Here is a 20,368-nt window from a genome sequence, read left to right on the forward strand (position 1 = left end):
GAAGAGCTATTTACATATCTAACTTTAGCCATATAGCTGCCTACAGGGGGAGCTGGACTTGGGCCCAGATCTTTCCTTTTCAGAGAAAAATGAACTGTTCTAGTTCTTTTTTTGCTTTGTTTTGTTTTTAAACATGAAGTCATTATCTTAAATTAACTGAAGAAAATCCCAATTGGAGTGGCCAAAAGCAATTTTGACCCACTCGTATTGAAACAGCTGGTCTGATGTTGCCCAGATTTCTGACCCAGGATCCATAGTCATCCACAGTGGTTTAATAATTATTCCCATTGAGAGGCGCATGATCTGAAAAGCAGTGGTTAAAAAGGATACTACAAATACTGTGCCTGCCCACAGCCAGAGTAAATTATATGCCTCCAGTTGTGGAAAACCTTCCAAACACACTTTCTGAATAGGTGCAAAGTGCTCTCTGGAGCCAGGAACACCTCTTTTTTGGCTGATCTCACATCCTTTTTGGCCTGCACTCCCCTGAGGTACAGGATTGAAATTAGGAAAGTTGCACACAGGGATTTGGAGATGTTGGTGCATGTAGTATTTAAACATACAACTACATAGGACTTGGAAGCATTCAGAGTGGCTAATCAGAGAGCAGAGCATCAGGGGTTGCTCCCCTGCCCAAGAAACTCATCACAGCAAGTGGGGGGCGGGAAATAAAAAAATGAGGTTGAGACAAAAATCTAACAGGCGTTAAAAATGAAGTGAAAAACGAGCTGTTACACTGGGCTTCTTGATTCCTTGGACCACTTCCTGCCACCCTCATTCACACTGTGATTGCAAGGATATTGCTAATCCTGTAAGGTACGTATGACTCACCGTGAGCAGAGATGTCAGAACCCACCCTGTATCCATAGATGAAGAAAGCTGCTGCATGCCGCTATAAGAGAAGAACTACATCCATCTTAACTCTTCTGAGAGAGCGTGACCTGGCCCTAGGCAGTATGATTTCTAGCGAGCTATATCGTGCCAGCATCACGCACCTTACTCCACAAGTCATTGCACTTAAATCAGCAGGACAGCGGGGGGGGCCTGATTCTGACACCGTTACTCCATAAGCAATCCCAGTGATTGATATGAGGTAAGAAACTTGGAATAGGAGTGAGTGCCTATACAGCGAGGCATTTTTGGAATCTGGCCCACTGTTAGTATGACTTAAGTAGCAGTTTTCAATCCTTTGAATTTTTTGCATTTTATTGTGATGTTTAGACTAACTTTCCTCAAGACACTTGCAGGTTATTCTTGCAGCTAAATGTATGTCATCAAGCAGAGGGCAGGAGTTAGTCTTCTTAGTCTGAATTCAGGCAGAAGGCAGGGTAAAGTTGCACCTTATAGACTGTTTAAATCGGAAATGCATAAGCTTTTGTGAGCCTGAGCTCACTTCATCAGATGCAAATATCTCATCCAATTACTTTATTTAAAACTTAAAAATAATCAGTGTTACATATGTGCTGGCAAAGCCGTTTTCATGGAAGATGCCTGTGCTGATTTATTTTATCATGGAGAAGCTGCTGCACATCAGCTTCCACCTGGATTGTGAATAGAACAGAAACTTACTCCAATGGCAAGTAGGCCAAGACAGTTGGACGTATCATCCTGCTGCAGACTCATCCTCCTTTGCAGTATTGAAATGCTAACATCTTCCATCTGCTGTGCTGTTGAGGACTTGCAGACCTATAGCTGGGGGCTGGACAGGTTTATTATAATGGCAGCCTGTACTCACTATGTCACAGCACTATCAAAGGATGTATGTGGCTTTTCAGGAGGGAAAGCATTGACATCTGCTATCCCCACTACATCTTATTGGTGCTTCCGCTCTTTGGTCCACAACCGCTTATCCATCAGAGTTACCCCTGCATATTTTGCAGCTAACCTTCCTTGACGGTCGTTCCATTATCCCTCACCTGTGGACAGGCTGGGTAGCGGTATTTCCCATTGGAAGCTGTTGCTCGTAAAAGACTGACATTGACATCGACAAAGAAATCCAACATCGTCTCTCAGCCTTTGGACACCTGAGAAAACAGGTGTTCAAAGATTCATAGATTCATAGATGTTAGGGTCGGAAGGGACCTCAATAGATCATCGAGTCCGACCCCCTGCATAAGCAGGAAAGAGTGCTGGGTCTAGATGACCCCAGCTAGATACTCATCTAACCTCCTCTTGAAGACCCCCAGGGTAGGGGAGAGCACCACCTCCCTTGGGAGCCCCTTCCAGACCTTGGCCACTCGAACTGTGAAGAAGTTCTTCCTAATGTTCAATCTAAATCTGCTGTCTGCTAGCTTGTGGCCATTATTTCTTGTAACCCCTGGGTGCGCCTTGGTGAATAAATCCTCACCAATTCCCTTCTGTGCCCCCGTGATGAACTTATAGGCAGCCACAAGGTCGCCTCTCAACCTTCTCTTGCGGAGGCTGAAAGGTCCAGTTTCTCTAGTCTCTCCTCATAGGGCTTGGTCTGCAGGCCCTTGACCATACGAGTGGCCCTTCTCTGGACCTTCTCCAGGTTATCCGCATCCTTCTTGAAGTGTGGCGCCCAGAATTGCACGCAGTACTCCAACTGCGGTCTGACTAGCTCCCAATAGAGGGGAAGTATCACCTCCTTGGACCTATTCGTCATGCATCTGCTGATGCACGATAAAGTGCCATTGGCTTTTTTGATGGCTTCGTCACACTGCCGACTCATGTTCATCTTGGAGTCCACTAGGACTCCAAGATCCCTTTCCACTTCCGTGCTACCCAGCAGGTCATTTCCTAGGCTGTAGGTGTGCTGGACATTTTTCCTCCCTAGGTGCAGCACTTTGCATTTCTCTTTGTTGAATTGCATTCTGTTGTTTTCTGCCCATCTGTCCAACCTGTCCAGGTCTGCCTGCAGCTGTTCCCTGCCCTCCAGCATGTCCACTTCTCCCCATAGCTTTGTGTCATCTGCAAACTTGGACAGAGTACATTTCACTCCCTCGTCCAAGTCACTGATGAAGACATTAAAGAGTATCGGTCCAAGGACTTCCACTGATACAAATATGTGTGCAGTTGCACATGTGCCATCAGTTGATATCCACTAAGAGCCAGTCCTTTGGTCTTCACCATCAGCTAGAACAGTGTTTGCCAAAGGAATAGAGTTGTAAAGTTTTACGTGAACCACATTCCAGAAAGATAAAGGAAGTTACATTTTACCCCAATGACTATTTTTTAACTGTAGGTTTTGTTTTTTCAGTATTGACCTATGACAGCCATACAGGAGGCATAAGGAAATTCGCCTCTCTGTAATTTATATTTTTTTAAACTGTCATACACACTAAAGCAAGTGCCAATAGAGTCGACGGCAGGAAATCTTTATTATTTTCTTAGAAACTCTTTAAAATATAAACATCCTGTTGATATCAATCTCAGATTCTTCTAGTGTTTACACAGCAGCTGCCATCATTGTGCACTGTCTGAGTACACATACCAGATGACAAGGCAGAAAAGTCGATAAAGCTGTACCCAGACCACGTTTTATTAGACAACTGGGTTGACTGTGTACCTCAGTAATTTAAATGATGAAAAAAGCTTAGGAGAACATGCTGGGGGGTGGGGGGGAAGGTTAATGAAGAGTTATTTGAAACTCAGGCAATTGAACTTAAACCCAAGCATTTGAAAGCATGATGTTGAAATGGACAGTTCAGACATCATACAACCTTAACTCTGCCCTGTAGAGAGATCCTGAGAAAAGGTATGGTTTTATCTCATGCCTCCTGATTCCTGCTGCATCAGGCGACTATCAACAAGCCCCAGCTTTTGGGGTGTTTTTGTGGGTGAAGTAAAAAGCTAGAAGACATGAATCTTAAATGCTCTGGAACCAGAAGGCAAATAGAAAGAATCCCATATTTATTGTTTGGTAAATCTCATGATTTTTAAACCAATCTCATAATTTGGGGGGTTTGACTCATGATTTTTGAATGCTTGCATTGGCAGCTGGCTACCCACAGCAGTGCAGTCGTTGTGTTAACTCACACACTCAATGCAGCCAGATCCAGTCCGCAGGAAAACATACATTTTATGATTCCTAATCCATTCAAATAGTGTAGTAAAGGCCAACATTTCCCACTCCTGATGAAGACACCATGTGCTTCTAGCTATAATGTATCATAATCATTATAGAATTATTTATCTTTTTACCTCCGTGATGTAATAGCAAGGCTTTGATGTTAAAAGGAAGGAGAGAGAGTTGACTTTCATAAGCATTTTACTGCTGTCCTTGTCTTTGAAAATCTGCCCCTTAATTTTACCCATCTTTTATATTATGTAACTACAGTGCATTCATGCGTAGATTCAGGTAGCAAAACTGACTAGCTGGGCATGTTCGCATGAGACACCTTACTGCAAGATAGCATAGTTTACTGCACAGTAAGCATGTGCATCTACACGTGCACATGCTTACTGTGCAATAGGCCACGCTAATCACGAGTAAATTTGCTACCTGCAAATGCAAGTAGCAAATTTACTTGTGATTAGTAACAGTGCAGTAGTGCTTGTGTAGACACCTGACTAGGAGCAAATCTGCTCCCAGGCAGCCAGCCACCAGGGAGCAAGAGATTGCTCCCTGCCCCTGGGAACTCCCTGCTGCCAGGGTGGGCTCCACCACCAGAGCCTGGGCAGGGACTGTATATCCCTGCCCCAGCAGCAAGGAGCTCCAAGCCCCCCACTCTGGGATCATGAGCAGGAGGATTGTGAGCAGGAGCTTTACCACCACAGTCAGGAATTGGGGAGCTTGGAGATCTTTATCTTTTAGCGCCAGCTCCGCAGTAGTGGGGCCAGCGAGGGAGATCCTGTTCCCCGCTAGAGAGCCTGTTCCTCCCTTTGCTCCATGAGCATGGAGCTGGATGGGGAACAGGCTGGGGAGCTTGGGGCTGGGAACCATCCTGGTCAGGGGCAGGTCCCAGCCCTGTGCCTCATTTGCGTGATCAAGGCACAGGGCTTGGAAAGAGTTGCAGGGGTGAGGTAGGTCCCAGCACCCTACCCTGATTTGCTGGTGGGATAGCTAGCACCCAAGGGGAGCCTAGAGCTCCTCCTGGCGGCTGCAGGGGCCCATTGTAGGGCCCTAGGCACCAGGAGCAGTTTGCTGCTATTAGCAGCAAGTCTGCTCCCACATCCTTGTATATGTAGACACCTGCCTGGGAGCATTTACGTGAGTAGTTTACTCACAAGTAAACTGATCTCAGATCAAATGCATGTGTAGACTTACCCTCTGAAAACAAATCTGAATTTCATGTAAACTTGGCCGCTTTAGATTAAGAATATTGGTAATATACACTGCGAGACCTGCATACAATATGCAGGAATGATAGCCTAGCCTATTATTCACACCCTTTCTATGTGTTACATTTACACCACAATTAATATGTTAATTGTTAGGATTCAGATGGGATCAGAACCCATTGCGCCATGACATGAATATGTGCCAGGGGCGTCAGACTGCCTGCCACAGCCCACTGTAAGTGGCTGTTTAAGTTATTAGCAAATGAAAACAAACTTTAACTATTTGGGATGAAACTTTCCATGCCAGGTGTCTCCCTTAGGTTGTTTGATTGATTGTTTTGTAAAATCTCAGTCCATAAAACTGACCTACTTCCAAGAACAAAACTAGGGAAAAATACATTTTTTTTCCCATATTAAAAAATTCTGGCAGGCTTTTGTTTGAAAAGCTGTTGTACCATCATGCTTTGAACAGCAATTTAATATTAGGCAGAGAGGCTTTTGCTCCAGACCAGGGGTGCTCAACCCGCAGTCTCGGGGTCAGATCTGCCCCCCTGCACTATGTAAACCAGGATGCAGGGCTCCTGACAGGTTTGTGTTGAGCCCCATGGGCCACGGCTCTGTTGCTCAGATGGCCCAGGGCACAATCCCAGTGCAGAAGCAGCATGGAGACCCAAAGCCCAATCCCAGTATGTAGAGCTGGGTAGATGTGGGGCAGGGCCCCAGGCCCTGATCTCAGTGCATAGTGGCAGCTCAGGGTCCGACTGTGCACCACTTCTCTGGCCCACAGGACCAGAAGGTTCAGCACCACTGCTCCAGGCTGTCATTTAACAGAACTTTTCCTGTAGTTGCAGATCTAGTCTGACGTCAGCTCTGCTGAATCTCGATCTGGACAACTCAGTTGCAATCAGGGAGGCTCTCTCTCATAGTGTTCTACACGCTGGGCTCACATAGCAGGGGCAAGGAAGCTATTGGGGTCTAATACAGAATATGGGCAGTTTGGGAAGTCGACTGGGACAAAGTGCCGAAGGAGGAGGCAGATGCTGGCACTAAAGGCTGCTGGGGAGAGAGACATCTTGGGACTTGGAGTGGGGAAGACATTGGAACTGGCTAGGCAAAACTCCTGGCAGACAAGGGTCAGCACAAGTGGCTGGGCCAGGAGATGGAATGAGGCCTCCTGGAACAGTGAGACCAGAGAGGTGAAACAAAGATTTGCTGGACAAGAAGAGTGGGACTGAGATGAGAAGCCTGAGGAGTGGAAACTAACTGACTGGGGAAACTGGAATTGAAGAGCCATGGTGAGGAAGAGACAGGATAGGCACAGGGCAGAAGGAAGTGGTTGTGCTCAGAGAGAACGGACAGAGGATCTTGTCACTACTCTAGCACTCTCCCATCCACAGCTTAGAAGAAATCTAGAGCTCCTGAGTCTGTTGTTAACAAATATCTCTGAAACCCACTGGCAAGGTGTCCTGTTGTGCTGATCTGCAGAGAAGTTAGCTGTCAAGTGCTTCTATCCGTGGACTGGTAGCATTAGCTCAAGTGGCACAGGTCTGTGCAGTAGACTGGAGGATGCCAACAACCCTGGTGGTGACCCATGTGCATGTTATCAATCAACATCATGGAATCTCTATTTCAGTTTGCTCTTCAAAAAGTCTAGGAAATGCATGCAAAAAACCTAGCCCATGAGGTGTCAAATTCACCATAAGGCAGATCTAGATTTCAGGGCTCCTTGCAGACTGGAAACAGTAGTAGATGTGTTAGGATATTGTCTTCCACTATATGGTCACTTCCCCCCTGCCCCACAAGATACCTGCCTCATTTGTTTACGGGACACACACCTACCTTTGGGATGAATCACAGTTGGTTTTTGAAGGAGGAGAGTGTTTTCTGTAGGACTGCACTTTGTTTATTGCCAAAGTTGGATGGTTATATAGTGACTGAGAAAAGGAATTGAAGAAAGGGTAATGTTACGGTTAAGGCAAGTTATGTGCTGTCTTCTATCTCTTCATCTGCGACAGAATTTCCCTGTGGTACTAGTCAAGCCACTTAAACCAAACTTTTTTCAGGGGTCACTAATTGTATGTTCCCTTTTTTCTGGATGCCTCCACTGATACACAGCCATCTGATTTCCAGAAATGCTGAGTGCTCACAGCTGCCACTGAAGTCAAGGGGAACTGTGCTTTGGACATAGTAAATGTTGCATAGTGCTGCTCTGAAAAACCAGTTCCTAAGCATTTCAGTTTGGCCATCTAAAATTAATGGATACTTTTGACAGTGTCTCTCTTTCCTATCTGCAAAATGACTCCTCACTCAGGAAAACTAAAAGTTAGAATCATAGAAAAGTAGGTCTGGAAAGGACCTTCAGGGGCAGAATCATCTCTATCCCAATCACCCTATACAAATCCATTGTCTAACTTAATACAAAAAATACGCAATCAGTCGTGTCACAACCAGAAGGCAAACACCCTAACCTGCCACAGGTAAGGCAGGAGAACATTGATGGCTAGTGTCCTGCTGCTGCAGAGATTGTTAAAGTACACCTGAGAGATCCAAGGAAGAGGGTCATGCCACCCTCTATAGAGGACAAAACTCATGGTCTGTGCCAATCTAATTATGGGGTAAAATTCCTTCCTCACCCCAAGTATGGCAGTCAATCAGACCCTGAGTGAAGTGGCCAACTCTCCTGGCCACCAAGTCCCAGCAGGAATATTGGCATACACCAGTCAAAATCTCTAGCCTTGGCTGCAGCCAGCACCCAATGCTTCTGCAGAAAGTGAAACTCTCCCTCCCCTCCACCGCCCTGAAGCATGGAGCAATAGGTAGGGGGGAAAATTCCTTCCCAGCTCCATGTGGCAACTAGCAAAGCCAAAAAGAATGGGAAATACCCATAGTGGAGCATGGACATAACTACTTCTAGATCATCCCTGACCAATGCTTGTCCAGCCTCTTGAACACCTCCAATAATGTTAAGTCCACAACTTCCCTAATTAGTCTGTTCCACTGCCTCACTGCTCTAACAGTGAAGAAGTTTTTCCTGATATCTAATGTAAACCTACTTTGCTGCAACTTCAAGCTAGTGGTCTGCATCCTGCTCTCTGCAGCAAGAGAGAAAAAGTGTTCTTCTTCTTTATGGTAGCTATTCAGATATTTGAAGACTGTTTTCATGTCCCCACTTAAGCACCTTTTCCACAACCTGAAAACACCTATTTCCTTTGCTCTTTCCCCATATATGACTTGCTTTCCACACCATGTATCATTTTTGTCACGTCTCTGGAACCCTCTCTAACTTCCCAGTGCTTTTTAAAAAATGTGGAGCCCAAAACTATACATGATATTCTAGATTAGGCCTAATCAGTGCTTAGTAGAGAGGCACCATCACATCCTGAGTCTGCTTTTATTGATGCATCCCAAAACTGTATTCACCTTTTGTACAACTGCATCATGCTGCAGACTCACATTGAATCTGTGATCTACCAAGAGACCTACATCCTTTTCAATAGTGCTGCCATGCAGCCAGTGTCACCCATTCTGTATTTGTATTTTTTATTAATCTTCCCAAGGCATAGCACTTTGCATTTGTCAGCACTGAACTTTATCATGTTAGCTCTAGCCCAGCCTTCCAATACATAATGATCCTTCTGAATTGCACTCCTGTCCTCCAATATGTTTGCAGTTCTTCCCCATTTTGTGTTGTAGGCAAATTTGCTCAAGAAGCTTTCAGTTCCAGCATCCAAATTATTAATAAACACCTTGAACTGTACTGGACCCAGGACAGAGCCCTGCGGGACTCCACTTGAAGTCTCCTGCCATTCTGACATGGAACCATGTGTAATTTACCATTTGCTTGTGGCTATCGAGCCAGTTGTCTGTCCACTGTACCGTAGTTTTATCCAACTTGCATTTCTCCCAATTTGTTTGTAAGGATGTCATGTGGGACTTTGTCAGAGGCCTCGCTGAATTCTGGATACACTCTGTCCACAGCATTCCCTCCTTCCATCCAACTAGTTACTTTGTTGAAGAAGGAAATCAAATCTATTTGGCATGATTTGTTCTTAGTAAATCCATGCTGGCTATTTGTGATCAGCCTTTCTTCCTTCAGATACTTGCAAATGGATGTCCTTATGAAGTGCTCCAGTAACTTCCCAGGTATCGAAGTGAGGCTTAACCAATCTATATTTCCCCAGTTCTCCTCATTTTTACCTTTTAAAAAAAGGGTTTGCACTACATTGGCCCTTTTACAGTCCTCAGGTAACCTCCTCCCCCCCCAGTTCCCCATGACTTTGTAAATATTATTGCCAAGGGCATGGGCGACTGGTGCTGCCTTAGTTGGGGGCGATGGGGCACATGCCCCCCCTGCAACCAGTCCCGCCGACCGGGGGGGACCCCCACGGCCACCCCACAGCCAATCTCACTGCCTAAGGGGAGGGTCGCAAATCCCGCAATGGCCAATTACTGCAGCTGCTTCCAGGAGTGGCTGTAGCAATCAGCCAGTGCTTGCAGTGGGGGCACTGGTGCTCCTGTCTCCCTCCCCCCCACACCGCCCATCACCTAAGCGGTGAGCGCAGCCAATCAGGGGGTGCACAACTGCTCTCAGGGGGTGCACATGCACCCCCATGCATCCCCTACCCATCGCCACTGGCCAAGGGCTCTGAGATTTCCTCTGCCAGTTCCTTCAGTACCCTAAGATGAAGTTCATTAGACCCTGCTGACTTGAATTTATTCAGACCCATCAAAAGCGTTATGCTTCTTTTTTATTCCTCAGCTTGTCCTCTTGCTTGTCCAAATAATACTTATTAGGATAAAGCCTGCTTGCAGTTTAATTTTTCTGTGAAGACTGTGGCAATGTAGGTGTTGAGTAGGTTTGTCTTTTCATCTTCTGTTAAGAATTCACCCACAGCTTCCTTGGTCTTTCTTTTCTGGCCAACATATTGATAGAACCTCTTTTTTTTTTGCCAGGTACAGCTCATTTTTTTCCCTTTGCCTTCCTGATTTTGTCCCTTGAGTTTCTTGCTATTTTCAAGTATGCCTCCTTGGTGACCTACCTATCTTTCCATTGCCTGTACATGTTCTTTTTTGTGTTTGAAGCATCCTAGAACTCTTCATGCAGCCACATTGGTCTCTTGCCATTCTTCTTGTACTTCCATTGTCTTGTAACAGTTTCTTGTTGGATTTCTAATTCCCTTTAGAAACTTCCAGGCCTCCTGGGTGCCTTTATCCCCAGGGCCTTGTCACATTATAATTAAGATGCCTTTTATTTAGATCCAGTTAAGCATTACTACACATTACAAAGTTTTCTGAGCTGTGACTTCCAGCTCATCCTGTTACTTCTTGCATTTGTATGCATACATTGGACATATTTTGCATTCTGACCTACTTGTTTTACTTGTTCATCACTTGTTGCTGTCCTGTGGCTCTCTAGCCCTTTCCCAGAATTGAGCTGCTTCTTCAAGTCCTTCCCCCTCTGAATTATTTGCTCTCTTCCTGAAGGGTTTTGTTCACCATCCCACATGGAACCTAGTTTAAAGCCCACCTTACTGGGTTGACCAGACAACACCCAAAGATGCTCTTTCCCATTCTGATTAGATGGATCCCATCTTTTGATAGCATCCTCCTTCTCAGCACATCCGCCCATTGTCGAAGAAGCCAAAGCCTTCATGTCAACACCACTGTCTCAGCCATGCATTTACTTCCATAAGTCAGTGGTCCCAGCCTGGGCCCCTGCCTTCCACTAGGAGAAATGAGGAAAACGCCCCTTGTGCTCCAAGCTCCTTAATCCTCCTTCCAAGAGCCTTGTAGTTTCCTTGTATCTGCTTAGCATCATTCCTAGCAATATCACTGGTACATACATGAACAAACAGGAAAGTGGTGGTTTGAGGAGTGGATGGGCTTTGGAAGTATTTCTGTACATCCTGAATATGGGCTTCAGACCTCCCAGGACCCCAAATCCAGACAGCCATTTGGTGCATCTGTCCCCAGCAGAAGGGAGTCTCCAATCAGCACCACTTTTCTCTTCCTTCTTGATATCATGGTCTTGGAGCCCCAGTCCCGGGGGCTCTGAATTTCCTGCTCTCTAGGCTTCTGGCTCCTCTGCTTCTTGCCTTCTGATGTCCTCACCTCTGCCTTTTCCTCAGCTGTTGCACCACAGAGTGCTTGAATGTGGTTGCTGCCTTCAGTCTGTTGCTCTTGAATTCTGGGGACCCTTCTTAAAGTGGTCACATGCTGCCACTTCTCTTTTTTTCCCTTTAGTCTTCCCAGCATCAGTCTCTTAGGACTCCTATCCAAGAAGTCTTCATTGTCCTTGATAGCATGTGGTGTGGATTCCTGTGCTTCCAACCCTTGAATCTTTTCCTTCAAGAGACACCAGCTTACACTTAGTACAAAGGAAATGTTCTTGACTGTCTGGGAGGAACACAAGCATGGCACATCCCATACTTGCACTCTAATATTTTAGTAAGTGTCATCAGTGTTGGACTTTACTTACACATTTTCAATATTGTTGGACCTTGCTATGTGTAAGACAAAAAACCTCTCACACCCAAATTTGAAATGCAGAAGTTTGAGAATTTGGGATGCCAAGGTGAGGTTTATAAAATGATTTCCTGGGAAAGAACAGAAAGGAGGGATGTCTCTTGATTATTTCCTTAGCCTAGCATTTAGGTGGCTTGGATTTAAGTCCTTGCTCTGCCATGGGCTTTCTGTGTGACTTCAGATGATTTGACATTAAGGGTCAAATCCAAGAAAGGACTTGGGAAGAATTTAGGCACCAGACTCCAAAATTGCAATTGAGAGGACCCTTAGAAGTGCCTAAACCCACTGGAACCCTCCAATACAGAATTGAAATTACCTCGCATCTAAAGTCCTGCTTCTGCATATCCCAGGATTACCCTCATTCTGACAAGACTGAGCAGTGCAGCTCTTAGTTCATGTCTGCCCCTGATTCCTAGGGGCTAAATCCTGTCCTCCTTACATGGCTAATGATACATACATAGCCACATACCTGCAGGTTTTGGCACATACACGTTTTCACCACAGAAGAGAACAGAATTACACTGCATGTGTACCTGCCAGAGGGAGCAGCACTAGGCAGCTAGGAGAGGCAGATATGTGGGACCAGGAGGAAGAGAACATGTAAAGGAGAGTGTGGGTCAGTGAAATGAATGCTGCCCTAGCATTCATCCTAATAGTGGACTGCTTTTTTTTTATCCTGAGCCCTTGCTCCTAAAAGAGCACCAACTGTTCTCCATCCATTTATTTGATGAATATTAGATGCACAGTGCAGTAGACAAGCTTCAAAAAGAGGGGGCTGGGAAAGGATCTGGGCAATGCCTACCTGGTGGTTACAACACTGTGCTGGGAAGCAGGGCTAAGCCCTCACTTGGGGACCTAGAACCTGGGCCTCTTCCTTCCTAGGGCATTGATGTAACTACTAGACCAGGGGTGGCCAGAGTTACTTACCCTAGGAGCCACATCCGATCCTCCACCAAAACCAGAGAACAGGGGGAAGGGGTGTGCTGAGCCACCCAGAGTGAAGGAGAGCGCCCCACCACCACCTGCACCGCTCTGGCTTTCCCTGCAGGGAACGCGCCTCAGGGTAAGCAGTGTGACTGCAGCCCCCAGCAGCCTGGTGTCCCCCAGAGCCACCTTGGGGAGAAGTGGGTGGGCCCCCGAGAGCTGCAAGTACCATGCCAGTGAGCCACAGTTTAGCCACTGTGGCACTAGACTAACATATGAGAAAGTCCGTCTCCTCTGTCTAACACCAGCTAGTCATGGGTTTTGCCTGACTAAATGTCGGGACTTTTTGCACAGGCTTACTTACATCCCTCGGCATACTGAGGAGGCTAGGACGGGCAATGCTGAATCACAAGCTATACATAAGCGCCAAGAGCTGCAGTTGTGCAGCTGTGTACATATCATTTAGGCTCCAAAGGTGAGATAGGATTTAGCCTCAAGTATTCCTCTGCCAATGCCTCCTGCCAGGTTTAGTAGATGTTCTCCAAGTGCCCCAACAGACACCGACAGGATTAGGCTGCATAGAGGATTCAAGGGTTTTTGCCACTTTCAAAGCTAGCTGTAAGTGAAGGTGATACTGCCTCTGCTCAGTACAGTCCCCTGGAGATCAGAGTGGTTTCCCGGGATGTGATGGCAGCCTAACTGGGCATTTGCTATTAGATTGAGTCATTGGGAAACTATTTCTTGACAAAAGGAGCAAACACTAACCAGATACTGGTAAGAAGGTTACAGCCTCTCGTTGTGGGAGAGTGGTAGAATGGAGTTTATGATTTTAATAATGATGATTTACCAAGATGTATCACGATTCCCAGTTTTGCTTTCCCCTCACCTCCACCACCACCTTTTTCAAATGAATGTTTTCTCTCTGCTTTGATTTGTAGCTGATATTTTATTACGGGACTGCAGATGGCTGGTGTCCACAACAGTATTACGAGGAGATCAAGATGGATTTCCCCGACGGGGATATTCGGCTCTGCGAGAGAGGCTTCCGGCACGCTTTCGTCCTAGATGCCAGCAAAGAGATGGCTGCCATGATTACACACTGGCTACAAGATGACCTGACCAAACTATAAACATTGCTTCAGTGAATAACCACACAAAAGATGTAACTATTTTGTGAATGTGTAATTTCTTTGTGAAAGAGTCTGTCCCTAACTACTCCATTTGTTACAGGTTATGGCTTGTTTTCTACTGACATGTTTTCAAGAGGGTAAAATGTGACAACTGGCTGGTCTAAAGAATAGTGTCAGGCTTATGATATTGGGCTCCCAGGCTGTGGCTTCAGGACTTTGTAAAGTGTGGAGTACTCAGCTGACACAAGTGTATGCAACATTGGTATTAGAGTCAATGGGGCCATGTTTATGCCACTTCCCTCTCAGGCCATGTCCCCCACCAAGAAAAAAACACTCCTTCTCTGTTGTTCACACCTAGCAGTTAGGCAGTGCAAAGTCTTGCAGCGTCCTTTTGCCACCACAAGTGAGAGAGTATAGACGTTGCCTACGGTAGTGGTTTTGAACCTTTTTAGACTCAAGACCCCTTCCATAACTTTTCAAAAATTTAGTGGCACCTATTTCTTGCAGTGCTTACTTTCTTATACCCCACTGTACCCTTAAAAAGATTTCATGGAGTGGCAGGGCAGGCAGCAGCAGGCAGGGCACCCCTGAGAGTCTGGGGAGGGGTGCAGCATGCTTAGAGCTGACAGGGGCTGCTAGGCATTGCAGCTGCAGAGGTCAGTGCCAAGTGAGGGCAGCAGAGATGGGACCCTGTTGTGCCCTGCTCTTTACACCATCTGCCCCCTCTCTGCCTCTGCTCTGTATTTGAGGGAATGAGCGCAGCCCTTGCCACCAAACCTGCTTCTCCGGGGACTTGAATGTCAGTGACCAGACCCACATTCTCCACAGCCCCTCCCACCAGCTCCAGAAGCATGGGAGGAGCAGCAAAATGAGTCAGTCTGAAAAAGAGCAGTCCTGTGTCCATCCATCTATGGCAGATCCCACCTTTTCAAACACAGCAGTGGTTGGCCAGGGTGTAGGGACTGCACTTTTCAGCTCAGCTCTCCCCTACTCCTCCCATGGTCCTGGAGCTGGTAGGAGAGGCTCTGGGAAATGGCACTGGGACCCCAGGGTGCCCAGCACATGGAGGTGCCAGCACTTATCTCCTCTCACAGGGGCTGGGTGCTGCAGGACCCTTCAAAGGATCTTCTAGACCCCCAGGGTGCTACCAAACCCCAGTTGAGAATCACTGGCCTACAGCTTCTGTCAGGATACATCTGGTATGCATAAGGAGATACAGATTCAAAGTAATAGCAGGGAACGTAAAGACCTGAGCAAAAGAGTATGTCTCAAGTTTATAACTAACTATATATATCCACTTATGTAAGCTGCTTGCTCTCAACAATACCTTGACCTTACTGAAGTCAGCGGGAATTTCAGGTGTTCAACCAGTTTGAAAAAACAAGCCACATGTATTATGTGCCTAAGTGTGAAGCCAGATCCATAACTCCAGGTACTTGTTTAAGACTTTTGTCCCAAAGGCCCAAGTTACACAAATTCACAGTCAGAAAAGGGCCAGTGTTTCCTGTCACAGTTGCTGTGCCTGATGAACCCCCTCAGAATATTTTCGGACCACGTTCTCAGCTGCCATCAATAAGCAGAGCTTCATCAAAGTCTTTGACTGACCAAGGCTCTGGTCGTTGCTCTAGTTCATTTCTAAGGATACTCTCTTTCTTCGACATGCATGACCTTCCTTCTTTTATTTTAATTCAATATAGACTGTAAACAGAAAATACAGAAAGAAACCTCAAAATATTTGTGGTGAAACAGAATCATGACTTAAAGCTGAGAATTAAGCCAATGTAAGCACTGGGAGCAGAAATTACCAGAAGAGACAAGTGGAATCAGGAAAGACTTCATATTAGTGAGACTCTGAAATAGTATCCTGAAAGAAAAGGTATAAAACCAGTGGCAGAAGGCATTTATACAAAGACATAGCACTACATGAATGATACAAGATGTTTGCTGTTATGGCAAAGAGATGGGTTACATGACCTGCTGGGTCTTTTCCATCTCTAACTTGTATGATTCATTAAGAAGGTAAATAAGTCACTACAGAGAAGGGTACTGGGGAAAGTACTGTATGATTTGGGAAGACAGATTGGAAGAGGTTTCTTGTTTTTCCCCCTTTGTATGAGTACACAAAGACACTTCTCACCATTTCTGGTTCCCCATAACCTCAGCATGCTGTTTCTAGATACTTTTGGACTTGCCTTCAGAGCTGCAGATGTACAGTAGGTTTAAATGACCTTTTCCTGCAACATCAGCAGCTTAGCTGTTGAAACGGACAAACGCATTTCCAGATGACGCTGGCATATAGTGAAACAGAAGACAATGCTCAAGTGGATGTTTTAAGAAGTCAGTAGCAGCACTGTGGGGAGTATCAGCATAAGCTGAATATATGTGAAGCCATTTTTGCAAACTGCCCTATGATTTTAACTCACGTTTACAGCAAGCTCAGAGGCTGCCTTCCCTCTGCACAGCTATAATCACGAGAATTTCTTTTGTTGCCTAATACGGGCGAGGAAACAAAAATTTGCAATGTTAGTTTTGAACTCCAAAGCCATCTCTGTTCAAACAGCCCCTAGGTGACGCGCAGTTATTTTGGATATTCTTTTTATTGCAGCAGTTGACCCCATTTGCCAGCATGGGCATGTAGGGTCCACGATATATGTGCGTTTGAAACACAGCAGATGGTTCAAACGGTTGTTGTGTACTTACTCATTGATATGACTGAATAAACGTTTGTTTCTTGGAGTATATGGGATCAAATGATCAGTCTGTAAAAATTCAGGTCTTCTAGATGGGCCTCCAAGAGATGGGATACATTTGTACTGACTGGAGAATACAAGCTACTGTTAGGTCTGGGTACTGAAAGCCAATGGTAAACTCTTGTTCAAGGTGTATGAGTCATAGACGTTATATGGGGAACTTGCTTAATGCATGGACTCAGGCTGTGTATTCCTTTTTACATTTTGCCCTGTTAATCTATTTCAGTACATTCCTCTGATTGCCATAAGACATAACCTGAGGGCAGAATTGGTTAAGAACAGTCAGATTTGCTTGTTGCTATTCCCTTATGCCTTTATTAGATGTTTTTCCTGTGACATTAATGAGAATGTTGTGACACAATTCCTTCCTCGTAGGAGCTGGTATCCCTTGGCTGAGATCTGAACGGTCCCCATTGTGCTCAGCGCTAAAAGGCCTGGGCCTGGGTTTCAGAAGTTCTGTGAAAGGCCATGAGAACCGCAGGCCTTCAACAGCCCTGAAACCAAACTGATTGAGCTTTGCTGAGGGATTTGGCCAGCAATGTGAGGAACACTGTTCTTGTCATACAGGTGACTTTCCAGTGCCTCTGCTGAAAGCAAAGGACCTTGCAGGGAGAAAATCCAACTCTTCTGGTGCTAAGGGGTTAACAAGGATCTGAGTCAAAAAAAAGTGTGAGAAGAGTGCATGGGCCAAACGTGATGCTTCCTTTAAGCAGGCAGAAAAATCCTTATTTCTCAATACAACTGGGAGTCCCTCCGCAAATGAATTTGTGTTGTTACAACCTGATCTACTCAAGCACTTGTGTACTTGTGTACTTTAAGCGTCTGAGTACTTCTATTCACTTCAATGGCACTTCTGCTCATGCTTGGGTCAACGTGTTTTAAGAAAGTGAGCAAATACTATAAGAGAAATAAAAACATTTATTGAAAAATGGCCTTTGTTCCTTCAGTTTGCCAACAGTTATTTTGCATTGATTATCATACTTCATAACCTGGTAGGTGCAAAATGTTCAAAAATATCTACAGGGCTTTAGAGTCTAGGGCCAAACTTTCCAAAGGGGTGACAGACTCTTCAGAGCCTTGGTCTCAAAAAGTCAGTAAGATTTTAGTTCCCAAATCACGTGGGCATCTAGGAAAGTTTTGATTGTTGTCTGTTTACGGAGAATAATAAGTGCTCCCCACATCTCACTTGAATTAATCCTATGCAGCCAATACTCACTCTTTTCATGAGTTGCCAGGTGTGTGGATCAGGGAGGTTTGACTGCACAGCAGAAGTTTGTCTTACATATGCAGTGTTTATGGCAGAGATTTATATGGGGACCTAGAGCAAACAGGGATTTCTTAAGCCATGGAAGGCCAGATAAACACATGCATGCAATGTGCAACAGATAAACTGTTCCCGGCAGTGGATCACATTTACCTATGTAATTCTGCAGGAAATACATTGGTATTTTCATCCTTTATCACCCAGCCACAAGTTCTGGCTCACCTACAAACCAGCATTTTGAATGAGAAACAAAAGACACGTTTTGCTGTTAGCACAGTTGCTCAGAAAATTGGATTTGTGTAAACCTGCTCAACCCAAGAGACAAGTCGCTTTACTCTGTCTCCCAGGTCACGCTCAAACTCACAATCACAGTGAGTGTCTGAGCCCCTCTGCTCACAGCAAAACAGTCTCTTTTTTGGAGCTTAGACAACGTAAGAATCCAGGGAGAGTTTGTGAGTGACCAGGCACCATTAAGCAGTATAATATTGCTGGAGTGACTGATGGGATTTTAGTAAAAGCAAGAGCCGTAACAGAAATAATATAAACCAGTTGCCAGAAGTGATTGTTGCTCTAGGCAGCATCATGTGGAAGTTATGAAACAGGACAACGCAAATGCACAAGTGGGACAGGGGTGGGAAAAGCCACTGCCGCCGCCTTGAAAAAGACATAATTAGAGACTATTTTCAAGTGTTCCAGCTGATGATAAGTGGACCTAATTTTTCCATTTCTCACATGTTGCACAAAAGTACTTGCGGGACAGTAATTGTGCTGTGGTTTCCTAACAGCTTGCAGAAGTTAATACATGTAGGCTGTTGTTTAAAATACATGACTAGTGCCTGTCTCAGTATATAGTTTGTCAGTCAGATTCTTGATGGAAAGCTTTTTGTTTTCCTTTTTTAATGTAATTGTCAGTTGGGGAATGTCCTTTATTTTCCCTGTTCACTGAGATCCCAGTTGCCTCCCCTTCAAGCCCCAAAGCTCTCCAACTCCACTTACATGTCCCAATCCTTGCAAAAATCCTTTGGTATGCAGACCACGTGGAATGGAATAGCGCTCACTTTCCTTTCCGCTAATAGAAATCTTTAAAATTTGCCAGCGCTGCAGTTGCACCAGTTAAACTTGGTCAGAGTAGGAACAGTGTTTCCAGTCTGGCCTTAATTTGGGCTTTGTTGCATAAATGTTAATTCCATCTATTGTTTTTCACATGGGATTCTTGAGAGCCAGTTCTTGCCACTCATAAGGATCTAGGAAAGCAGGTGGACTCCACACGCAAGAGGAGACTGTACCTTTAAAGTTTTATATGAAGATATTGGTTTAACACAAAATAATATCCCTTTAAAAACTATCGACATGGACTGTGTTTACTGGAATCCAATACAAGATTTATCCCCTTATTTAACATGGGGGGGGCATGCTGATCTTGGATTCAAGTACAAGGCAGCTGGGGAGACAGGTAGCTGCTGCAGCTCCCGCCCTGACACTGACCCAGGGTAAGGGCTGGAGCCACAGATATTGCCTACTCCCCACCCCGCTGCTTCTCTGCTGCTTTTGCCCCCCCACTCTCCCAGCACTTAACCTTGCTCCAGCAGGCTGCAGCCCAGGGCACGGAGCACATTTGTTCTGGTCCCAGCCCAGCCTGGTAACAGCTGTTGTGACGGCAGCAGCTCTGGTCACACCCCACGGGTCCTGGAGGGGGCTCGACTCAAGGCACCCCTTGCAAAATGCCAGCTCTTCATTTTCACTTGTTTTTTGACTGCAGGAAAAATAATAAAGCAATTCTTCTGTTGCAAAGAACCCAAAAAGACCACAACAGACGAGAATGTTGTAACCCAATGAATTCCTATTTGAAATCTCTGGGTTTATCCTGTGAATCTTGTTTGCACACCTAACAGTGCTAACATTGTGAAGTACCCTGTGACACACTTGAAGGGACGTCAAGGCAACCCAGGGTGCCACAACCCCCTGGGTGAGAATCACTGTTATAGACTAACTAAATTAGAGATGTATAGCATATGCTTTTGCTAGCAGAGGGCTTAGCAATAAAGGCTCTTTGTTTGTGAAAGCTTATGCTCTACATTTCCCATTTAGTTAGTCTATAAAGTGCAAATCTACCCTGCCTTCTGCCTGACTTCGGACTCACATGGCTAAATACGGCTCACTCCTATATTCTAATCATTCTCTCCATTTGATACACAGCTCCATGCATGTCCTTTCACAGCATCTGATGAAGTGAGCTCAAGCTTATGCTATACATCTCTGTTTTAGTCTGTAAGGTGCAAATCTACCCTGCCTTCTACAACGATAAACCACGTAGACAAGCCAGACGCACATTTGTCCAAATTTTTTCCCTTTTTCATTTGAAGATCAAAATTCTATCAGTATTTTCAAATTTTTTAAAATTACAACCAGTTCTGCCAAGCACACATCTTTGTGACATGGATATTGCAGGCACTGCCTGGGCAAGATACATTGTAGAGCTCTGCACTGGATTCATTTATCTGTCACATTCCACTGTATCGCCTACACTTGGC

General features: G+C 45.3%; 1 protein-coding gene across 3 annotated transcripts in view; it reads left to right on the top strand.

Moving 5' to 3' along the window:
• LDAH (lipid droplet associated hydrolase) overlaps nt 1-17,504 on the top strand; it is a 212,529-nt gene extending 195,025 nt beyond the window's left edge. For all 3 annotated transcript variants that reach the window (XM_059729282.1, XM_019481514.2, XM_019481521.2), the window contains one exon: nt 13,632-17,504. In XM_059729282.1, coding sequence (XP_059585265.1) covers nt 13,632-13,807 — 176 coding nt within the window. In that variant the 3' untranslated portion in view covers nt 13,808-17,504. The remainder of the gene's footprint in view (nt 1-13,631) is intronic.
• Nucleotides 17,505-20,368: the final 2,864 nt, after the last annotated feature.

This window comes from Alligator mississippiensis, chromosome 1 (assembly GCF_030867095.1).
Source record: "Alligator mississippiensis isolate rAllMis1 chromosome 1, rAllMis1, whole genome shotgun sequence".
NCBI lineage: Eukaryota > Metazoa > Chordata > Crocodylia > Alligatoridae > Alligator > Alligator mississippiensis.